The following is a 22330-nucleotide window of genomic DNA, read 5'->3' on the forward strand; positions in this document are numbered from 1 at the left end:
TATTGTTTTTATATTTCATTTAAAAATGTTGCTTTAGTTATGTTGTAATGTTTAAAAATGGATGATTTCCTAATCTTTGTCAATAATCATACTAACACTGCCTCAAAAATTGGGGGGGGCAATGCGTGGGGAAAAGCCTTGCCCCCCCTGTAGCTCCGCCCCTGGTTTTTACCCTTTAAGACAGTGTTTTTCAACCTTTTCTGAGCCACGGCACACTTTAACCTTAAAAAAAATCCCGCGGCACACCAGGATCCAAAAATAAAAAAAAAAACAAACGGAGAAACTCAGTCTGTATTGATCTACAGCCCCTCCCTCCACAATTGCACATGCATTTTTGAGATAATTGTTGCAGAAAAAGCTCGAAACTGCAGCTGTTTTTTGCTAAAAGATGCAATAAAAGTTAAGTTAGAAGATTTAAAAACAGTTTGATGTGTGTTCGTTGGTTTCAAGACGTTTAACAACAGATCTCCTTGTGCGCTGTCACTCTCACAACCCAATGCATCATGGGAGATGTAGTGCATAAAACAGCCGGCGGAGATCGCGTCTCTGAGCTTCATTGTTTTGTTCACTTGTTCCACGGTCTGATACCGGATTCTGTGGAAAGCTACACCGATAAAGACGAGCTTTAGCTGGTATTTTTGTTAAAACTGAGCGATTTTACGAGCTAAATCGGGACAAGGAAGTGAAGACTTTAACCACTTCTGATTGGTCAGACTGATGACATGTGATTAAGCTCCCCAAGAATGATTGGTGGAGACAGTTAAAGGGCCGGGACTTTTCTAAAATACAGCCGGAGCTGCAGCTGAATCGCGGTACCATCATTCTTATCAAAATGTCTTTAATAAAATAAAATAAACGCAAAGAAAAAGTATTTTACGATCTTTTATATTCCTAACTACTCAGTGTTTTATCAGGGCCTGTTTGGATGAACAGAGAGCTGAAATCCTGGAGATGGGAAATGCTTTTATATCAATCAGTTAATGAGGGTGATTTCCCACGGCACACTTGACCATCTCCCGCGGCACACTAGTGTGCCGCGGCACACTGGTTGAAAAACACTGCTTTAAGAGGTGGTGTTTGGCTGAGGAAGACGGGGAGGGATCGTCCAGGAGGCCATAAACCAACAAGGAAAACAAACAGAGCAGGCCGCACGCCACACTCTGGAGGTCAGAGTTCACGAGTCAAAGATACGAGCGAAAAGCAAAAACATCCTGAGAAACGTTCTGTGGACGGATGAGATCCTGGTTCCTTACGGAAGACCAAAGACCACAAATTAAACTCAATCAACCCAATATTCAATAATTAAATAAATGTGCCACAAATTAAATAAAATTAATATTAATTTCCTGTTTAAAGTTCATTATTTTACGGTTTAGTGTTGCAGGGTTTCATGAATTAACCCTTGTGCTATCCTATGACCCCCCCCACATTGAGGTGTTCTCCTACCATGACAAAGGTGGATAAAGGTGGAAAGATTTCATGTAATCCATGGACACCAGTGAAGATCACAAATCATTGAAGAAAAAAGGTTCAGAGCACTGTCTAGTGGGTCTAGATGACCCACCTCCCAATGTTAAAGTACCTAGGATAGCACAAGGGATAAAGCTGTCAAACTTGTCTATCAACATCAGTGGGCGGGGCTAACTCAAATCTAGTCTATCGATTTAATTCCAAATTTTTATGATTTTATGAACCACTAGTTATTAAATGAATGTAGTATTTCTTATTGTTTTTCCCTCTTTCCTCTCATGACTCTGTAACCTGAACCGTCCAGTCGCCATCTGGATTGAACATCTGGGATTATGCAATCATTTTGGCGAAGCAGAGTTTACACAATTCTCCAAAGGCGAATGAAACGATTAAAGGATGGCTGGCAGGAGATGAGGTTTCACACGTCAACAAGACTTGTCCAACTGGTTTTTTAACAGTAGCTGCTTTCCGGGCCAGTGACCCGTTTCCCAAATCCTTTGTCAGGTGTGATATTTGATGACCCGGGGCTTTAGCTCAGTCAAATGTTTGGGACATTCCTGAATGTTCTGCCTTTTTTTTTTTATTTGAATTTCATTTATTTATTTTATTTTTTGTTATTTTATTTTTTAATTGAATTAAAAAAATATGTATAATTTTATTAATTTTCATTTTACGTGTTTGTTTATTTTAATTTTTTTTGTGCCTTTTCTGCCTTCTTTTTTATTTCATTTGAATATTTCTTTCTTTTTTATTTCATTTTAATTATTTATTTTAATTTAATTAATTTCTTTTTTTGCCTTCTGTACGTCATCTGATCAGAACTCTAACCACGACAGAGGTTTTCCATTCCTGGAGCCGTGAAGGAACCGTGATCCTGACACAGCATGAGGGAGCGGTTCAGAGGAAATAAAACAGGAGGTCTGGACTTGATCAAAGTCCAGACTCCAGATTTGTGCCGTTTCTTGTGCAACACCAACAAATCTACAATTATGAAAAATAGCTTAGGTTGTGGTGGATGCGTGGCTGGGTCATGTCAGTGTTTGTGCAGAGAGCGAGATCCCAAATACCGTCCCCTTTCCAGAGGCAGAGTGGGGTTTACCCCCCCTGACATCACGGACCCTCCCCGCTCATGAATGAGCTGCAGATCCACGCCGTCATCCTCGGCGTGTAAACAACCATCCTTGACATCATGTGACCCCGGTCAGCCTGGCGCTTGTGTGGAGCAAAACACGGCGAGCTAAAGGCGCAGGACGGAAACTTTCCCCGAAAAACAAACGGAATTCTTGGATTGAACATTCGTGTGGCTGAGCGCAGCCTCAGATGCGGCGTGGGGATGTCATCCCAGGAATGACATCACGGCGCTGCAGACGGTAACCTCCCGTCTGGGCAGGAGAATTCCTGCATCTGTCACTGAAATGAAAGGGGAGCTGACCTTGAAAAAAGGTCACATGATTGCAACCCGCCAATCACATGTCCGTTGGAATGAAGAGAACAACAAGCGTTGAGCAAACATGACTCAGAATTCTTGAGGATGACTCCTGTTTTTGAGGAACTCGCCTGCTGTTTTCAGGAATACGCTGCAAAAACACCAAACCTGAAAACGTCTTTTTGTCTCGATTCTGAAGTAAAAACATTTGATAAACGACAAAACAGACCAACTAACTGTTCAGTCAAATGGAACGACTTGTTTGAAAACACTAAACCGTCAAATGACCTTATACTAAGCAACATCTCTCTGGGGTTTAGCCGTTATGAACTGTACATCCTATTTCTTAAGTTTTATCAGCCCAGCAGCGCAGTGGTCAGCACTCTCAACGAGAGGACGCTGGTTCAAATCCCAGCTGGCCCCCCTCTGTGTTCTCCTCACGCGGATCCCCGGTTTGGCGTCTCTAAATTGCCCCCCAGCAGTAGTTGTGATAGGCTCCAGCAGCCCAAAAAGACTCAGTGGGTTTGAATAAAGAAATACTCCAGAAATGCCACAGGAACATGTTAAAAACAGCATTTTCATCCGAGTGGGTCTTTAAGGACACATTCTACTGGATCCACTGACAGACTTTTTTTCTCCTAAAAGAAGAAGACATGTTTTTTTTTAATTTGTTTTGAAAAGGAGCCTTTTTTCCGTGTATTGGGAAAGTGTTTGGTCGTGTCTCCTTGGATTCACGTGTTTGTGTTTTCACTTCCTGTCATTACATGTCAATTAGATTCAATAGAAACAGGATCAAAGCCTGGAAAAGGCATTTTAATTGTTTGGACCATTTAAAGTGAACAAACTCTAGCCCCTGTAAAGACTTCTGGATGATTGTAAATATTTACTGAACTGTGACGTTTGGCAGGAGAAGGACTTCTTCTCAGAACCAACAGTTCTTATCTGATGAGGAAAGCCAAAGTGAAAGGCAGCCGCTGCCTCCTCCGCCACATTCCCTCTTCTCTGCTTATCTGCAGCACAAACACCAACCCTGTCCTGGTTCTCCTCCCGACAGGCCCGGCGGGGCGGTGGAGCCTGGTACCGGGCCTGAAGGCGGAGACAGTCTCTGCAGCGCCTGACCTGCAGCCAGAGCTGTGGGAGAGAGTGAGGAGGGTGATTAACACGAAGCCCTCCATCAGACGAGGACACGGCTCTGAATTCAAGTCTCCTCCGTCTGGGGAAAGAAAGGCGGCAGTGACCAGACGAGAAGACAAAAGAAACGTTAGAAATGCTGCGAGGGGCAGATCCTACACAGAAAAGAGCTTTTTCTTTTGCATGGGGCTAAAAACTGAGTGGAAACCACAGGAATCAGCTCCGTAGCTGCATGAATGACGAGCTGCAGGCCTTTCACATGCGTGTGAAGAAAAAGGGAGTTGCACCTTCAGGCGTGTGATTTAAACTCCACATGCTTGCCTCCCAGTGAAGCACGGAGGCGTGGCCTTTGGGTCCTGGTGGCACCACTTCCCAGTTTATTTACAACAACAGCGGTTGAGTGATGGCCCGACCGACCGGGGCATTCCTTTGTCCCCCCTAGGTGCGGCCCGTTTCCCACCATTCAGCGGCGTGTTTTGTAAATGTCCCCACCCTCAGCAACAGGGTGTTAATTTAAGAACCTGAGGAGCCTCCGCTGCTGTCGGTGACAAAGGCAGAAAAATAATCCCCCCGATTCCTGCCACCTTCACAACCGCCGCTGGATTTGCTGTTCTTCTTTTTGAGCGGCCCCTGCTTGGCCCCGCCGACCCCGACCCCAGACCTCGGTGGACACTTACGCAACAATGTGTGCATTGTATGCTATGTATTGTCTGACAAAAGCAGCCCACCATTTGCTCGACTTGCTGAGTCTCGTGGGTAGAAAATGCAGGGAGGCTCAGCGGTTTTCTGTGAAAATCACAATTATTCGGAAATCCGCAACAAAACAAAAGCATCTGCTTGGGTTTGTGAGGTTTTGAACGTGTTTCTGTCAAAGTCTTTTATTGTGGAGGGACCTGTTTTAATCCTTTCAATCTATGGACACTGGATGGATCTTCACCGTCAACACCAATCATGAAGCAGCACCTGAATTGGATTGAAGTCAGATGAGACGCTGGAATTACTGGAGCGTTCGGATCCGTGTCTTCTTAGTGGTCGTGTCAACGGTGCCGGCGTGCCGACAACAGAAAGGTTCTGTTTAAAGTTATTTTTGAGTGACTGACCTCGGGTCGGTCTAGCCACACTGCCTCTGATCGCGATCGACGTATTGGGAACGAGCGAGTGTGACGTCACCCGTAGAAAATGGTTTATTCCAGTTCCAACTAAATGAAGGAAATTCAGTCGCCATTTCTTTGCGATACAGACGCCGCCATGTTGGAGCCAGACGTCGTCAGTGTCGTTACCCGATCTATCAGAGAGTGCAAGCTCCAGCTCAACCAGAGGAAAAGCTCCTCCGCCGCGCAGGGAGTTCTGAGCATCCCCCAACTCCAGGCACGAGCCAGGGCCCCCGCCCCACGCTACAGTCAGCCACCCAACCAGCCCACGGTTGGTCCAGGAGAGAGCGAGGCAGGGGCCGGCCACCCCTGCCCAGGAGGAGGACGCCCAAGAGAGGTGGGGGTCCATATGTTATAAACATGGCCCAACCAGGCTCACCCACAGTTGGAGTTTAGGAGAAGGGAGAATTTAAATTTCACCCAAAAACAGTTTGGAACGGCAGACACTGCAAGGCAGGCCCAGACCATGACACCACCGCCACCGCCACATTATTTGACTGTTCCGCTCCTCTGTGCGGCGTCCTGTACACGGTCCACTGCGGTGATGGGAGACGCCTTCCACTAAGGTCCCCTCCTTTACTTTCTGCTAACATTCCCTCCTCAAACCCAAACGCCAGAAGCAAACTGAAATATTGACACACGACAAACAGAGAGTTTGACGTCCGGAGTTAAACCGTCGCCAAAGCCGGAGCAGCCGACTTATGAGAAAGCAGCTTTCAGAAACGGGCCTGTCTGTCCAGACACCGCTCTGTGTTTATTGTACCCCGACATCCTAAAGGCAGAGCGCATTGTTAGAAATGGAAGAAACCTCCTTTTTCTCAGCAGGCGGCCGCGCTGATTTCACTCCAAACAAACGTTTCCCCGAATCCCACACGTTTCCTGCGATTGTGTTCACCTCGCAGGTGGAAGAAGATGGCGGTCTCTGGAGGAACATTAGTGTCATCCTGGCCGCGTCTTTTTGTTTTTGTGAGGCGTAAAATTAAAAATAAGGTTCGCCGTACAAGGGCCAGCAGAAAGTGGGAATAAAGGAACGGCTCTTCCCCATTCAATCTTCCCGTAGGACGATTGAATGTCACATGAAGAAATGCTTCAAAGTGTGCACGTAAACATCTCGGTGCACGGTCGTCTGAATGTTTACTCCCGGCTTTTCTGTTGGCCCACGAGAGGCCGAGCTTAGAAGTCAGGCCATCTTCCCGCAGCCACTGAGGGAGCCGGAGGAAAGACAATGAAGCGGGTCACACTCCATCACTCACGAGTCAGGATGCTCCAGGAGGAAACCTCAAGTGGAAAGTGGAAGGAAAGGTGCGGTGTGTCCGACTTCAAGCACACGGCGTTTCCTCTCTGCCACTGAGACCTGCAGATAAGAAAAGAGATCTCATTAAGAAATGAACAAACAATCCAGAAATAACCTTTTCCAACAAACTCCATGCAGACCCAACAGGAGGTTAAAGATATCTGTCCTTTAAGGCACAGCCGGCACTCAGGTTTTCTGCTGCCGCCTTTTGTTAAGTCGTTTTTTTAAAAGGTAAAAAAAAAAAGAAAACACACGAGATCCAAACACGCAAAGCAGAGCCTTCAGCAGAACCAAACGCATCAGGACTGAAGGGTTCTGTCTTTTACAATTTGCTCCATCAAAATTTAAAACTGTTTGACTTTTTTTTGTTTTGTTACATCACATAATGACTCCGAAACGGTCCAAAAAAACTCAATCATGAATATTTTCACTGCAAAAAATTTAGATCAAACAGTTTTTTATACCAAAGATCAAATGTGAAGAAAAATGTCTAAAAGCAAAAACAAAGCAGAAATAAAGTCAAAAGAATAACAAAAAAAACGTCCACAAAACCAGGAGAAGGATTTATTCCACAATCATTTAACTTAAATCAAACATTTCAAATCTGAAAACGTTTTAGCTTTGAAGGAAAACGACACTAATGGGGGTGTCGGTGTTATTTCTAAATCACGGTAAAACTACAACCTGAAGAAGAGGAAATCCCCCAAAAACTTCTGCTTGGATCGTTGTTGCTGGAATTTCTTATTTTTTTTTTTTTAAAGTTGCTAAAAGGCTTTTAATAAAAACTTTTAATAAATTGGATTTTGTTCAAATGTTGCCCGGTAATCCTCACTTTGTTTGCAAGAATCTTTATGTACCAACGATCACAAAACGGGGAAAGAACAATAGAGTTTTTTGGAAATATGAAAGATTTTAGAATAAAATGACACATTCTTAAAAACCGGGATGTTTAGCTTTTAGATGAAGAGCTGCATGGTGGGGCAGCAGGAAGGTGCTGGTTCAAATCCCAGCTTCCTCCTCCAGTCTCAACACAAGATTTCTTTTTTTTTTAGGTCTAACAGTCTGTTGGGTGTGGACGGGACTCTCCCTCCCTTTGACCTGCTAGGACCTGCCAATCAGATTTGGATGGATGACCCAAAATACACAAAAACATTCAGAACTGACTTTAATTTGACCTTTCCTAAATATTTACAGGTTTATACCTGGAGGAGACCTCGTTTCTTTAGGAGTAATCTTGGAATTTTTGTTTATTTAAAAAGAAAATAGTAATTTTATAATTGAAGAATAAAATCACATTAGGAGAGAAGTGAAGATTGAGTTACAGCAATGTCCAAATCATCATCCTCGTCTTCCTCATCGTCTGAGACACAAATGCCTCTTTATTGAACCCCAGCTCAGCAGGCGGAGAACGCGAACGGCGAGCATCACCCGAGGATGAGGTCACGCGTCCAACAGCAGGCCTCGCTTTCTGGCCGTGTTTCTGACAAACGATCCAAAGCGGCGAACGCGGCAGCTCGCCAACTTCACTGAAACATTCAGCAGAGAGATCTGCCCCTGGAGTCTGAAGCAGAGTCCAGAGACCTGAACTGAAGCTAACGAGCTAATTGATGAGGCCTGAAGGGAAAACATGTGATTCAATGTTCAGTCAGCGGCAGCTCTCAGAAATCCCAGCACAATCTGTGCCTTTTATGCGTTTCTGACACTTTTTCAAAACTTTAAACGACAAAGAAACATGTTTTACACAAAAAGGTTTAACAACTTAAAAGATTTGAACGCTTCAACCTTCAAAACAGCATGAATATATGCATCAAATGCAGATGTGAGGTTTAAACATATGGAGCCATCTAGTGCTCAATGAGGGAAAACAAAAGACTGGGAAACAATTTTATGTCTTTTTCTGTAGCAAATCCAAAATAAAAATAAGAAACATTAGGATTCTTTGGTAATGAGAGAGTTTTACATGGAGACCGAAAAGTTGGCTGGGAAAATAAAAGGTAAAAACATATTATGGATAAAATAAAATGACACAAAAGAGAATACACAACAATCCGGACCAGAAATGATCAAAGATGACCATAAATAAAGTGAAAACAGCACAAGAACAAAAAAAGATATGTTTGTGAAAAATGCCAGAGCCGGGTATCGAACCAGCGAGCTTCTGCACCAAGGATTCTCAATGTATTTTAATGGAGGCAGAAGTTCTGGAAAATGTGGAAAAGTTCAAGGATTTGAAGGACCAAAAGTCACAGCTGGAAAAAGATGAAAGAGCTGAACATTTGAATAGTTGAATGGTTGAAATAGATGAAATATTGGAGAAGGAGATAAGCACCAAAAACATGGAGGAAGATGCTAGAATAAAGAAAGAGAAACAGCAAAACAATAGTTGAAGGATTTGTAGCATTGAACCCATTTGTGAATGTAATAAATATCTGAAGTTTAAGTAAATACAGCAACGTTTATGACAGATTTGTCCGTCTGCCTAGACACCAAACTCACACCGCCTGAAAAAACCCGCCAAAAACACTTTTTTGAGCCGAGCTGTACTTTTATTCTTTTCTGATGAGAGATTTTCCTTTTTTTGTTGGAAGACTGTAAAGAATAAACAAAGAAAAATAATTTTTCATTTTTCAGAACGATTCCTTTTCTTTGGTGATGTGTGGACATAACCAACACGTCTTGTGGTTTAAACGGGGTCCTTATAGAAGAGCGTGGATTCCACGACACGCCCGCCGCGTCGTGGAATCCACGCTCCTGTATAAGGACCCCGGCAGTGCCGTTCACGTGAAACGTGCACGCTCCTCGCTGCAGACCGACTGTTGGAAATGAGGAAGTTAGTGTAGTTTGTGTGGACGTCCTGCGGCCACTTGTGTATCACGTTTGTGACTAGAGTGTACGACATCTCCATTATCCTTACCGATACTACGCACGACAATGGTGCGTTCCACTGGGAAAGGTGAGACACACCTGCACTCCCCTTTAGATGCAGCCGCTCCTCTCTACGACCCCCCACGGACCCGGACGACCCAAAAACCTGCAGAACCCGCAAGGGTCATGTGACGAAGGCGTAATGGGACGGTGAGGCGTAACTCATAAGACATACGGATGAGTTTGACAGAACTAGCTCGTTGAGGGGTCAATCGAGACCCGGAGCTAGCTGCTGGTTTCGCGTCGGCGTCCCATCACGACCGCGTTCTCATTCTCATTTACAGAAGTGTCTATATTGAGCTGCGTAACAACGACCGCGACACAAATCACGTCGTTTTGGTGTGGAAGTGGAAGTAAACCCCCCAAATAAGAACTAAATGTTTCCTTGTAAATATTTTATATTAATAAATGTTTTTGCCAGCCTTTAAAATCGATACCAGTATTGCCAAAAATAATATATTGCGATTTATCATTTAGCCTATTTTTCTCCTCCTCCTTTATAACAGATGTTTCGACAGAGATGTTCCTTTTTTAAGAAAGCTAAAGAGAAGATGGGTCGATTGTCTCAGCAGCGTCTCCCACGCAGCAGCGGATGGCCATCGGCTTGGCCTCTTCAAGGAAAACAAATCCAAAGAAGAATTGCTTCCACCGGTGAATAACCCAGCGAAAACACAGAAGACAGGACGAAAGGCGGACACAAGAGAACATGAAAACATCTGCCAGACTTTCAGGAAACGTCTCCAGGAAACCATAAAAGACAAAAGCTTAGACGAGCTTTCACTTTGGTGCCAAAAGAACAACATCAGCTCCACTCTGGAGATAAGAGGAGGCCGTTCCCTCAGGGATCCTCAGAGGCGTTTGATCACCGGTATTAAACGTCAGAGTCAGTTCCAGGGACAGATATTCCAGTCTGGAACATGGAGATGAAAAGAAAATATGGATTTAAAAAAGGTTGATTCCATAGGAATCCAATGATTGGAGTTCTTTCAGTAGTTTCCAACTTCTGCTCAATCAAACATGAAGACGTTGGTCCTTCTGGCTTGAAGAACATGGTCAAAATCCACACTTCCAGTCAGGAAGCTACATGATCTAAGCTTCATGTGGACTAGAGAGATCATCGAAGAACAAGCCCTAGACATGAGGCATTTGAATAAAAACTGATGTCCACTTAAAGACAGAGATAAACTAATGTGACAGACGAAGACGGCTGCATCCGTCTCAGCAGGTCCTAGATCTTTGCTGGACGTCAGGATGGGTTTCTGCTGTCTCAGCTGTGGACGTAGAATCCGGCCGACTTTGTCCGTTTCAACAGAAACTCTTGTTGAACCCGTCAGAACAAAACTGACCACCGGAGACGTGACGGATTCACCCATGGCGCCAGTCAGCTGCTCGGCCTGGAGGTCAGCAGAGAATGGACGGGAGACTTGCGGCCCAGAGACAGCTGGAGCAGGAAGCTGCTGGACTTCCCTGGGATGGACCCAACGGGATCTAGAAGATCCAGTAAATCCAGTAAACTTTCAAGTTCTTCTTGGTACCGAGAAAATAATTTCTGACGTGTTTCAGAGCAGGTCTGCAGGTCTACAGGTTTAGAGGTCTACAGGTTTAGAGGTCTACAGGTTTAGAGGTCTACAGGTCTGCAGGTCTACAGGTTTAGAGGTCTACAGGTTTAGAGGTATACAGGTCTGCAGGTCTACAGGTTTAGAGGTCTACAGGTTTAGAGGTATACAGGTCTGCAGGTCTACAGGTTTAGAGGTCTACAGGTTTAGAGGTCTACAGGTTTAGAGGTATACAGGTCTGCAGGTCTACAGGTTTAGAGGTGTACAGGTTTAGAGGTCTACAGGTCTGCAGGTCTAAAGGTTTAGAGGTCTACAGGTTTAGAGGTATACAGGTCTGCAGGTCTACAGGTTTAGAGGTCTACAGGTTTAGAGGTCTACAGGTTTAGAGGTCTACAGGTCTGCAGGTCTACAGGTTTAGAGGTCTACAGGTTTAGAGGTCTACAGGTTTAGAGGTATACAGGTTTAGAGGTATACAGGTCTGCAGGTCTACAGGTTTAGAGGTCTACAGGTTTAGAGGTATACAGGTCTGCAGGTCTACAGGTTTAGAGGTCTACAGGTTTAGAGGTCTACAGGTCTGCAGGTCTACAGGTTTAGAGGTCTACAGGTTTAGAGGTCTACAGGTTTAGAGGTATACAGGTCTGCAGGTCTACAGGTTTAGAGGTATACAGGTCTGCAGGTCTACAGGTTTAGAGGTCTACAGGTTTAGAGGTATACAGGTCTGCAGGTCTACAGGTTTAGAGGTATACAGGTCTGCAGGTCTACAGGTTTAGAGGTCTACAGGTTTAGAGGTCTACAGGTCTGCAGGTCTACAGGTTTAGAGGTCTACAGGTTTAGAGGTATACAGGTCTGCAGGTCTACAGGTTTAGAGGTCTACAGGTTTAGAGGTCTACAGGTCTGCAGGTCTACAGGTTTAGAGGTCTACAGGTTTAGAGGTCTACAGGTCTGCAGGTCTACAGGTTTAGAGGTCTACAGGTTTAGAGGTATACAGGTCTGCAGGTCTACAGGTTTAGAGGTCTACAGGTTTAGAGGTATACAGGTCTGCAGGTCTACAGGTTTAGAGGTATACAGGTCTGCAGGTCTACAGGTTTAGAGGTCTACAGGTTTAGAGGTCTACAGGTCTGCAGGTCTACAGGTTTAGAGGTCTACAGGTTTAGAGGTCTACAGGTTTAGAGGTATACAGGTCTGCAGGTCTACAGGTTTAGAGGTCTACAGGTTTAGAGGTCTACAGGTCTGCAGGTCTACAGGTTTAGAGGTCTACAGGTTTAGAGGTCTACAGGTTTAGGGGTCTACAGGTTTAGAGGTATACAGGTTTAGAGGTATACAGGTCTGCAGGTCTACAGGTTTAGAGGTCTACAGGTTTAGAGGTCTACAGGTTTAGAGGTCTACAGGTTTAGAGGTATACAGGTTTAGAGGTATACAGGTTTAGAGGTATACAGGTCTGCAGGTCTACAGGTTTAGAGGTCTACAGGTCTACAGGTTTAGAGGTATACAGGTCTGCAGGTCTACAGGTTTAGAGGTCTACAGGTCTAAAGATCTTTAGATTAGATAGTTAGGTTTAGATAGTTCTTCACACCTGAAGTACTTTCAGTTCCACCAGCTGATAGTTTTCATTATTAGTCACTAATGCAGTCGGTGAATCGATCTGATGGGTCACAGGAATCTATTGGATCTCTAAATCTAACTGGTGCTTTTATTAGAAACATTACCAATGACACATTTATCCTTGCAAAGACGATGGACATTAAAAATGACAAAAACAAAACAACATTTCTGAAACTCACTGACTTTGATCCAGTTTTTTCTGTTTCAGCTCCGACGTCTGCAGACGATGAAGATCACTGAAAACACAAAAGAATACACACACACACACGTATACACAAACACAGACTTGAGTTACGTCACGTCACACAGCCGGTGTCACACTGTTGCGTAACCAGGGGTCAAAGGTCATGCAGGAAACGGTGAGGGTCGATCGCAGTCACCCGTGAAAACAGGATGAAGTTTGATGGAGTCTCACCTGCTGAACGTCTTCCTCCTGACTTTGGAGCCGAAGTTCACTTCCTGTTTGCTGTGGAGCCAGAGAAGCAAAAGTCTAAACTATGAGGAAGAAGATTCAGACGCTCAGATGCTTTTGTGTTGACGGATGGAGGCACACATACTGCGTCGTGGCGTTCTCCCGCCCGGGAGCAGACCTCCTCCTGCAGGAGCTGCTGCCAGCGCCTCTCTGCTCCCTGGGAGGTCTGCGGTTCTCTGAAACTCCTCCTGCAGGGGATCTGAGCTCGCAGCTGCAACCCTCCTGCTGCCTGTAGGGCTTTGAGAGGAGCAGACATGTTGGATAACTCCGATCCGCTCACTCCGGACGGGAGGTTCAGCAGCAGCAACGCGCCTGCCGTGCCGGAGCTGCTGCTGGATCCCAGCAGGAATGCTGAGCTCATGCCGGAGCCGCCAAATGAAAACGATCGCAGATGCAGCTGATGAGGCGGGAAGGGATGGGCAAAATATGCTTCTGACTCTACCTTGTTCTGGGTGTTGGAGGCCTGCGGGGTGGAGGGTGGAGCGGCGTTCCCCGGCGAGGTCGCCGAGTCCACATCAGGTGGGGGTTTGGACAGAGCCGAGTGCAAACTCTGACTTTGGAGTTCCTGCACCAAACCGAGTTTTGAGTTTTACCAACATACGGCTGTGTCACAAACACAACTCCTGCTTTTATCCAACTCATGGTGTTTTTTATTAAAAATATTATGATTTTAATAAAATTAGGAAGCAGATTATGACAACTATGTAAAAGAAAAAAGTGAAGTAAAACACAATAAGGGTGGGATTACATAAATTCACGTCTTCCCGCTGCCTTTTAGGCAAACAATCAAACTATTTGTCAATTCTTTGATTTAACGGGTCGTAGAGTCAAGTACTGTCTGTGTAAATCTGAATATGTCTATTTATGATTAGGAGGAATTGTGCTTTAAAAACAGCATCATTTTCTTTCATTTCCTAATACATGTATGAATTCAATAGAACCTAAATAGATCATATTTAAGTTGTTTCTTTTTGTTGCTAAAGTTGCTTGAAATAATAATAATAATAATAATAAATCAAATCAATTAATCAATAAAATAAAAAGAGAAAACCAGTCAATATTTCCTGATCCAAGCTTCCTGGTTATTTTTATTTCAACTGAAAACAGTCCTGAGGCTGGCAAAAGCTTTAATCTGCTTCTGTTACAGAAAAACTATGTTTGTTCCTAGATAAATAATCTGCAGTTGGACTATAAAAGTCTAAATCCCTGTAAGTAGATGTAAAGAACCAGAAAAACGGCAAAACCTGCCCCTTTATAAAGGTCCGACTGCTTGCTATTGTGAATATTTTATATGAACATTTTGCACATATTGCACGGATGAAAACTGATCATGCGTGGAAAAAGTGAGAAAAGTATGTGAGAAATTTTCACAGATGTATCTCGAATGAAACACGCTAAAACCACGGAAGGAGTTCGAACGAACCACGCAAAGAACACGTAAACACGCGCTTCATTGTATTTCTTCATTTCAGAGAACTGGACAGAAATCACGCCGCGTCAGCACCACGGTCAGCGCCCACCGGGGGGCCCTCGCAATGCTTTATTTGAACTAAACGGTCGGGTTCCTGTGGTCCGCACCAAGTCAGCTGCCAGGAGAAAGCTGAGGCAGTCCGTCTCAGCGAAAAGGCCTAGTGCTCATCCAGAGGACTCTGGTCCTGATGTTTTGTTTTGTTTTTTCTCAATTGTTGGAGATTGAAAAAATCCCCTTGTTGGTGTAAAAGTAAAGTTTGGAAGTCTGTTATATTAGAAAAACTTCATGAATGCAGTTTTTTTTAGTTCTGAACTGATCTTTTACTGCGACAATGTCACAAATTTAAATGAAAATACTTCAACATGAGGCTTTTTACAGCATCATTAGCAGGCCACGATTAATTTATCGCACAAAATAATGAATCACATGACAGCACTAGTGATAAAACTATAATGCTTCTTGATTTTAGCACGTGTTTAAGACGTTCAACGTAAGCGTACTCGTATGCAGTAGAGACGCAACGATTTACTTTCCCCACGATGGGTTCAACTGGGTAACATTGTCAGCGGTCAGAGCTCTGTGTCCCCCTCTGGTCACCAGGAACCGTCTCCGGATTACTGAATGCACTTCATCTCCCAGCAACCCCAGCGAGCACTTCCTGGATGCTCCACGCTGTACTCCTTCACTCAATCAATCTCAGTCTACTTAAGCTCTGCACAGAGACTGGATCCTGACTACCCCATCTCTCCTCTGATGATCTTGTGCCTGTTATTGACCCCTGCCTGACCCTGATTTAGCTCTGTGGACCTTTAGCTGAACTAATAAACCTGCTGATCTGGATCCAGCTGTCTGCCTGTTGTTGAGACAAACGTACGATTCAGGTTTGAAAGGAGGATTGCGCTGGATGTGTGCTCAAACCATAAGATTTATGGTCAGGTGTTATTTTATAAGGAATATCACAAATCAACATGTTTTTAATAGATAAATCTAAAGCAAAACGTCTTTATTTCATTTAGGGGAAGTGTGTTGAAATGGAAGAAAGAAGCGTTTCTTTCCTTTCCACGTTTCTCCTAAATGTTCAATGTGAGTCGTGGTACAAACAGGCCGCTTTACCTTCAAGTCCAGAGTGTGTTGGAGCTTCAGACGGAAATAGTCCTGCTCCCTCAGCTGAAGGAACGCTTGGCAGCTGGTGAAGCTTTCTAACATCTTTGGGAACAAAAAGGAAATAACACATTCACTCAGGAAATAACAGAGCGGCTATATTTACTCCATCATGCATCCCATCTGTTTACATCCACACTTGAACCTAAACCGCTGGAAATAAACCGACATAAACATTTGAAAGATTTGATCTTAATGTGTGGTTTATGATCATCCGTAAACTGGATGTGGATTTTGTTTCCTTGCTCACCTTGTGAAGCATCGCCTCCAGTTGGCTGATTCTCCCCTTTAACTGCTGGTCTTTGGACCGAAGGGTCTTCAGCTCTTCTTCTAGTTGCCTCCTCTCCTCCTCGGTGACAGAAACCTTCTGGAGCTGACGCCGGAGCTCCAGGCTCTGGAGGAGCTTCTCCTGCATGCAGGAGACCCATTTTCTGGTCATTCAAAGCTCACATTTCAGAGTTTCACCAATGAATTTACCTGTTGCAGCGTCACAACCTCCTCCTCCAGATGTTGGATCCGACTCTGCAGAGCGTTGGCCTGCTCTCTCCTGGAGGTGACCTCTTCCTGCATGTCGAAGGCCGCCTGCAGGCCTGATGTCGACACAAACTGATTAAGGAACGTCAGACAACAGGATTTCCGGCAAACTCTGATGGAGACCTTGACGATCGGCTCCTTCCAGAGTCTTCAGGGTGTGTCGGAGCTTTTCCAGCTCCTCTCGGGCGTTCCTCAGCTGACTCTGCAGCTTCAGCACCACGCCTGCACGCTCATCCTTCTTCCAGCTGTGGAGCTCTTCCAGTTCCTTCTTCTCCTCTGAAACGGTTGCCAAGCAAACATACGATTTACATCAAACCGATGGAGCAACCGAAGAGGAGCCGAGGTTCTTGGTTTCATCAGCGGAACCAGAGGGAGAATGTGGAGCTGTGAGGAAAGATCTCTGAGGGAAAGCGCAGCAGGGATGTTATCGTAAACACTTCAAACTCCCACAAAACAAATGTGTTAGGCTGAACTTCTGCTAACTTTATCTCCTTCAAGGCAAAAAAGAAGCTGGTGTTGCCGTCTGGATACCACCCTTTCCTGACTCTGCACATAAATAAATATATTTAATATTCAAACTTTTTTTAGGTTTCATTATTTGTCATTTTAGAAACAACTTCTGCCTGTTCATCCCTGTCCTGCAGATTCATGTTTGATGGATGTTTATTCAGCCAAACCTCCAAAAACCCTAAACTACTACGACAGAGTAATAGAGCCACCGGAAAAGAAATACACATTTAAGAATAAAATCGTGAAATATTACGGAAAAAAAGGTTTAAAAAAATGTATGAGAATAAGGTCAATGTACATTGTTTGACTTATTCCTTATAATTCTACTATTTTGCTCTTGTCAAATTTCAACTTTTAAATCATAATTTTCTGTTAGATAATTTTACGACTATAACAATTTTTTTTATAATTTATCACTTTATTCTTTTCAAATTTTGATTTTTGAAAATAATTTTAAAACTTATTCCGACCAAATTTTGACTCTTCTCATAATTTTCTGACTTTATTCTTGTAAAATTTTAACTTCTTTATTTAATTTGACAAAATGTTGACTTTTTTTTTTTAATTTTGCGACTTTTTTTGGTAAACTTTTGACTTTTCCCCATAATTTTACAGCTTTGTTCTTTTTTTTAAAAAACTTTTTTTCATAATTTTTACAACTTTATTTTAATATTTTTATTTATTTTTCCATTTGTATGGCAGCCTGTCAAACTGCAGCAGAACTAATGAACAATTTCCTCCTGTTGAACAGATTTATCAGCTTTTGCAGCATAAACTGGCATTTCCATTTTAACTTCTGGTCTAGAATTTCCCCCCAAACTCTGCTTTTGGACAGAAGTTCAGCGAAGGCTCCGTCTGAGCCCTGGAGCGTTGTGGGCTTTGCTTTGTGAAGGTCCTCTGGTGTTCCTGGGGTTCAGACTGACTCGTTCAAACCAAACTGTAGAGATTAAATGAAAGTCCCGGAGGTGTAAACTCACTGCTGAGGCTCTGCAGCTGCAGCTGAGTTTCCTCCTGGATTTTCTGACTCTGCAGTCGTCTGCTCTCACACTCCGCAGCTGCCAGGTCTGACTCCCTCTGATCAGATGAAGGAAAGCAGTAACACAGAGGGAGGTTGTGAAGGAGCAGATCGATGGCAGAAGAACTGAAAATCACGTTTTTCTTCTCCGTCTGACCCTGAGCTGCTGGATCTCCAGCTTGTGCTGCTCCAGCTGTTTGATGAAGAGGCTGTTTTTGTGCTGGAGCCTCTCAATAGTCTGGCTGTGCTCTGCCGTCTTCTTGGAGCTCTTCTCCATCTGCAGTTTCAGATCATTTATGGTTTTCTCTTTGCCCTCCAGCTCCAGCCTCAGAGCTTCTCGCTCGGCCTGCAGAGTCTGACACTGACGGGAAAGATGCTGCGAGACGGACAAGCGGGCGGTTCTCAGGTCATCGTCTCCAGCACATAACTAGAGAAAAGGCCATGATGGGAAAAATAAACACACAGGATCTGTCCTGGGTTCATCACCTGCTGGGTTTCTTGCAGAACATCGTGAAGTTCCCGGTATTTCCCCTGCAGGACCTCTTCGGACTGTTTGGCCTCCTGGTTCCTCTGCTCCAATAGGATCTGCGCAGGAGTTTCATCCTCCCACACGTCGCAAATCTGCTTCCTGATGACCTCCAGCTGCTCCTTTAAGATCCGTGCATCCCCCTCAACGCTAAGCGACTGCCGCTCACAGCAAGTCTAGAAAAAAAAACAGAGGCAAGAAAGAGGGCAAAGTGTTTCAAGAAGAGGAAACCTGACCACTGATGATGACTCAACTTCAGGACAACATCCCCTGGAGGAATGAAGATAATTCCACTGAACCAAAGAATCAGAGAATGAAAGACAAACACTGTCTGTCCCGTCCCACTGGATGTTTTCAGTGCTACATCAATGAAAGTGAACTAATGTGCTGTTTTATTGGCTTTGCTGTACATTCTGCCTTTGACTTAAACCTAAACACAGGGCGGTGACGGTGACGCATTGGCGTTCTGCTGCCGCACCTTCAGCCGTCCGAGTCGGGCCTGCAGATCTTTCAGAGACTGTGGAGTTCGATTCCTCTCCGTCTGAGAGCCGAACAGCTCAAGTCGGGTCTCGGAAAGTCGCTGCTCCAGAAAACAAACCTGAAACGAGCAAACGATCGTGTCAAAATAAAAGCATCTGGTTCTCTTCTGTGAAGACGGATCATTTGCAGCTGAAGGTTCCTGCGTGTGAAACCCTTCAAAGCTGACGGGTCACAGCAGGAGTTACACGGGTCCGACTGTGGAACAAAAAAGGGACTTTGAGTGCAGCATCAACGTTTGCTCCACTTCTGCCGGGCAGAAGAACATCTCAGACGCTGAGACACCGTTATAGAACATTTCCCAGTTTGAAAGTCTCTAGGAACGACAAGTTTCTCTGCAAAAAAAACAATTTTCAAAAAGTAAAAAAGAAAAACTCAAGATAAATTGTCTTGAAACAAAAAATTATCTTATCAAAAAATGTAAAAAAAACAAATAAAATAAGTTTAATTTCAAAATGTGATTTAGTGACTATAATTTGTTTTCTGAAAAATAAAAATTCTTGACTCATTTAAGGACCCACTCCAATGAAAATCAAGTTTTGGTTGTTTTTAATATGTTCTTTTCTCATTATGGACAACAAATATTAAGAAAATTAGGCCCAAAGTTGCATTTCTGAGCATTTTTGAATTAAAATAGTTCTTAATCAGGAGCAGACGAACAATTCTGTTGGAAAAAGCCTGTGTAGCTACAATCTGTGGGCCACAAGCTTCAAGCTCCGCCCCTTTCTGATCATCCACCTGCAGACAAATAGATCCATGAACATCTTTTGGAATCCGGATCAGAACTGGACGCCTGGATGGATCTGATACTGCTGCCATTTTTGTTGCACCGGTAATGTTAGGTTTGAGGTGTGAGGGGCTGTAAGCTAGCAGGAGAGGGTGTAAACAAAGGGATGATGGGAAATGAGTGCAGGCTCACTCCACACAAATGGACCCGCCCACATTGAACTCCCGCTGCTCTGCAGGAGCTATGTCCTAAAAAAACTCTAATGTTAAGAACGTTTGAAGTGTTTCTAAGGGGCCGGTTTGCAGCGTGACACACATGCTTCCTCGCTTTCAGCGTCTAAAATTCATTCAGTCGCCGTGTTTCCACTTGCAGCTGCAGATACATCCCATAATAAAGAACATTTTCTATTCACCTTCTCTCTAAAGCAGGACAGCGCCGACTCCAGCTCACTCGTTTGATGTCTGTGCCGCGACGTCTGCCTCTCTGCCAGCTTCCTGAGGAACAAAAGACATTTCAGGGCTTTTCCATCCACATGTTCTCACTGCACACTTTGCTGAGGAAGACTAATGAATCGGACAAATCCGAGCCCAGGCTCCCCTGACCTCAGCTGCTCCATCTTGATGGACAGGCGTACGCTGCTGTCCTTGGTGGAGCTCAGTCTGTGGCTCAGCGTCGCCACCTCCTGGCCAAGGCCTGAAATCAGCTCTTGAATCCTATAACGCAGGGGTGTCAAACTCATTTTCACCGAGGGCCACGTCAGCATAGCAGTTGTCCTCAAAGGGCCGGATATGACTTATACATTCAACTACATGTAATGAAAAATAAACGTAACTACTCCTTAATGTTAAACAACTAGTTTATTTATTTATTATAACTTTTTAAAGTGACAATTACAGTTGCATAGAAAAACATATGTTTGCTTTTTCCTCTAGGATAAATCCTTTTACATTTGATTCTGTCAGGTTAGGTTATACGGACAGTGTTTGAATTGTAATGTATAGTTGACCAATCCCATATTTCAAGTCAGATTCCACCTAGATATGAATAAGTACACACCACTTTTTATTTTAAGAAATGAAAAACTGTTATGCTCTCGGGGGCCACATAAAATGACATGGAGGGCCACATTTGGCCCCCGGGCCTTGACTTTGACACATGTGCTATAACGGGTGTGGAAATAAAGCTTTATGATGGCGGATTGTTAGAATAGCTTAATGTTGCAGCAGCGTTTGAGAGGATTACATTAGATGCCTAAAAAAGAAAACAAAAACCACGTCAGGCGAGGCGAGTGAGACGTCACCAACGCCACCAGAAAGTCTGCAAATAAATAACCAAAGGAATCAAAAACCTAAAAAACTCAGGTGACCGTTAAATTAACTTTGAATCGACTCATTTGACCAAATATCTAACATTTTTTTATTTATGAGGACGTGATATTTAAAGGAAGATGAGCTTAAAACACTGATGTAATCATTGAGGGCAGGCATGTCCCAAGTCCGGCTCGTGGGCCGAATTCAAATTTCTACCGGCCCACAGGTTGCTGTCAATCAATGATGTGCTAAAAACTTTGTGTTTGATTTCGTGACGCTGCTGCTTAATTCCATCATTAGCCGCTGTAAATCTGCTGTTGCAGGAGCCTTCAGAAATGTCTGCCGTGAACCAAAGGAACAGATCGGTTTCTCGGGCCGGAACCAGAATTTACCGTGTGATAAGGAAACCGTTTGCTTGTTTTTTCCGTTCACGTGTTTTACAGCCTATGTGACATTTCATGTCAGCCCAGATTTTATGTTGGCAACTTTTCTTTTTTTCAGACAGACTTTTTTATATATTCTAAAAATGTTTTTGGACGCATTTCACTTCTATGTTTAGTAATGAAAAAAATCCCATTTGGAAACATTTTTACTGTAGGAAACATTATTATAGAGTTAAAGAAATGATGGGATGGTCACAGAGTGAATTCTCTACCGTTTAGTCCAGTATTTGTGCTTTTTTTCTAGAAACTAGAGCTGAAAGTTACAAAGATCTGGTTTTGACATGTTGTTAATGTTTTACTGGTTTAATAAAGGTATAAAGGAAAAAGGACAAACAGGGCCAGAACTGAACAGAATGGAACGGTACCGTTCTTGATGGTTTAGTTCTCTGTGTTCTTCACTCTCTGGTTGCTTTTCAAGCTTCAATGAAACAACAGAACAGGAGATTACAGGTCTTTGACCTCATTTAACTGCAGTTAAATGATCTTCAGGAGGTTGAACACTCACTGAAACCCCGTCCTCCTCCAAAGCGTCCTTTAGACGGGGGTGGGTTCTGTTTCCACGCGGCGCCTCCCACAGACGCTGGCACGCCTCCTTCAGCGTTTGCTCCAGAGATTCAACTGTCCGGCGAAGAGCCGTCGCCTCTTCTTCCGTCTCCTGGAGCTTCTGGCTCACAGATCTTTTGATGCTCTGAACGTCTTCCAGCATCTGGAGCATCTGTTCCATTTGGTCGACGTTTTTCCTGGAATCCTTCAATCTAAAAGTGACAAACTGCGTTTAACGTCACGGACCTGACTTATGGACAGAAGAGCCATCCGTGCTAACCTGAGGTCAGACAGCAAATCCTTTTCCATCTGAGCTTCATGAGGCTTTTCCTGCAGGTTCGTGATTTCTCTGTGAGAAAGACTTCTGCTTGTTTTTCCCACTTGAAGTGAAACAGAAAACTATGGGAAAAGACAGAATTCAGAAAACTGTTGATGACATTTATTTCTGTCAGACCTGGAATGAAGGACCAGACTATTGCCACACTTCTTCTTCTTCTGTCTTCCTGCGCCTTTGAGCAAAAATGGA

At 43.9% G+C, this 22330-nt stretch overlaps 1 protein-coding gene across 5 annotated transcripts in view; it reads right to left on the minus strand.

Moving 5' to 3' along the window:
- The window catches only part of LOC101172169 (coiled-coil domain-containing protein 158), a 29006-nt gene that overhangs the window by 4411 nt on the left and 2265 nt on the right, over positions 1 to 22330 (minus strand). The window contains exons 5-23 of one of the 5 annotated variants that reach the window (XM_020705653.2): positions 22085 to 22203; positions 21767 to 22016; positions 21627 to 21679; positions 20111 to 20221; positions 19921 to 20002; positions 18723 to 18842; positions 18205 to 18420; positions 17876 to 18094; positions 17681 to 17777; positions 16317 to 16469; positions 16137 to 16249; positions 15910 to 16068; positions 15612 to 15704; positions 13470 to 13592; positions 13113 to 13264; positions 12971 to 13021; positions 12735 to 12791; positions 10744 to 10885; positions 6432 to 6532 (exon numbers count right to left, since the gene is read on the minus strand). In XM_020705653.2, the coding sequence (XP_020561312.1) occupies positions 6458 to 6532; positions 10744 to 10885; positions 12735 to 12791; positions 12971 to 13021; positions 13113 to 13264; positions 13470 to 13592; positions 15612 to 15704; positions 15910 to 16068; positions 16137 to 16249; positions 16317 to 16469; positions 17681 to 17777; positions 17876 to 18094; positions 18205 to 18420; positions 18723 to 18842; positions 19921 to 20002; positions 20111 to 20221; positions 21627 to 21679; positions 21767 to 22016; positions 22085 to 22203 (2385 nt within the window). In that variant the 3' untranslated portion in view covers positions 6432 to 6457. Of the gene's footprint in view, positions 1 to 6431; positions 6533 to 9899; positions 10886 to 12734; positions 12792 to 12970; positions 13022 to 13112; positions 13265 to 13469; positions 13593 to 15611; positions 15705 to 15909; positions 16069 to 16136; positions 16250 to 16316; positions 16470 to 17680; positions 17778 to 17875; positions 18146 to 18204; positions 18421 to 18722; positions 18843 to 19920; positions 20003 to 20110; positions 20222 to 21626; positions 21680 to 21766; positions 22017 to 22084; positions 22204 to 22330 lie in introns of those variants that run through there. The other 4 variants (XM_020705655.2, XM_020705651.2, XM_020705650.2 and 1 more) reach the window with 4 other exon arrangements.

The sequence above is a fragment of the Oryzias latipes genome, chromosome 9 (assembly GCF_002234675.1).
Source record: "Oryzias latipes chromosome 9, ASM223467v1".
Taxonomy (NCBI): domain Eukaryota; kingdom Metazoa; phylum Chordata; class Actinopteri; order Beloniformes; family Adrianichthyidae; genus Oryzias; species Oryzias latipes.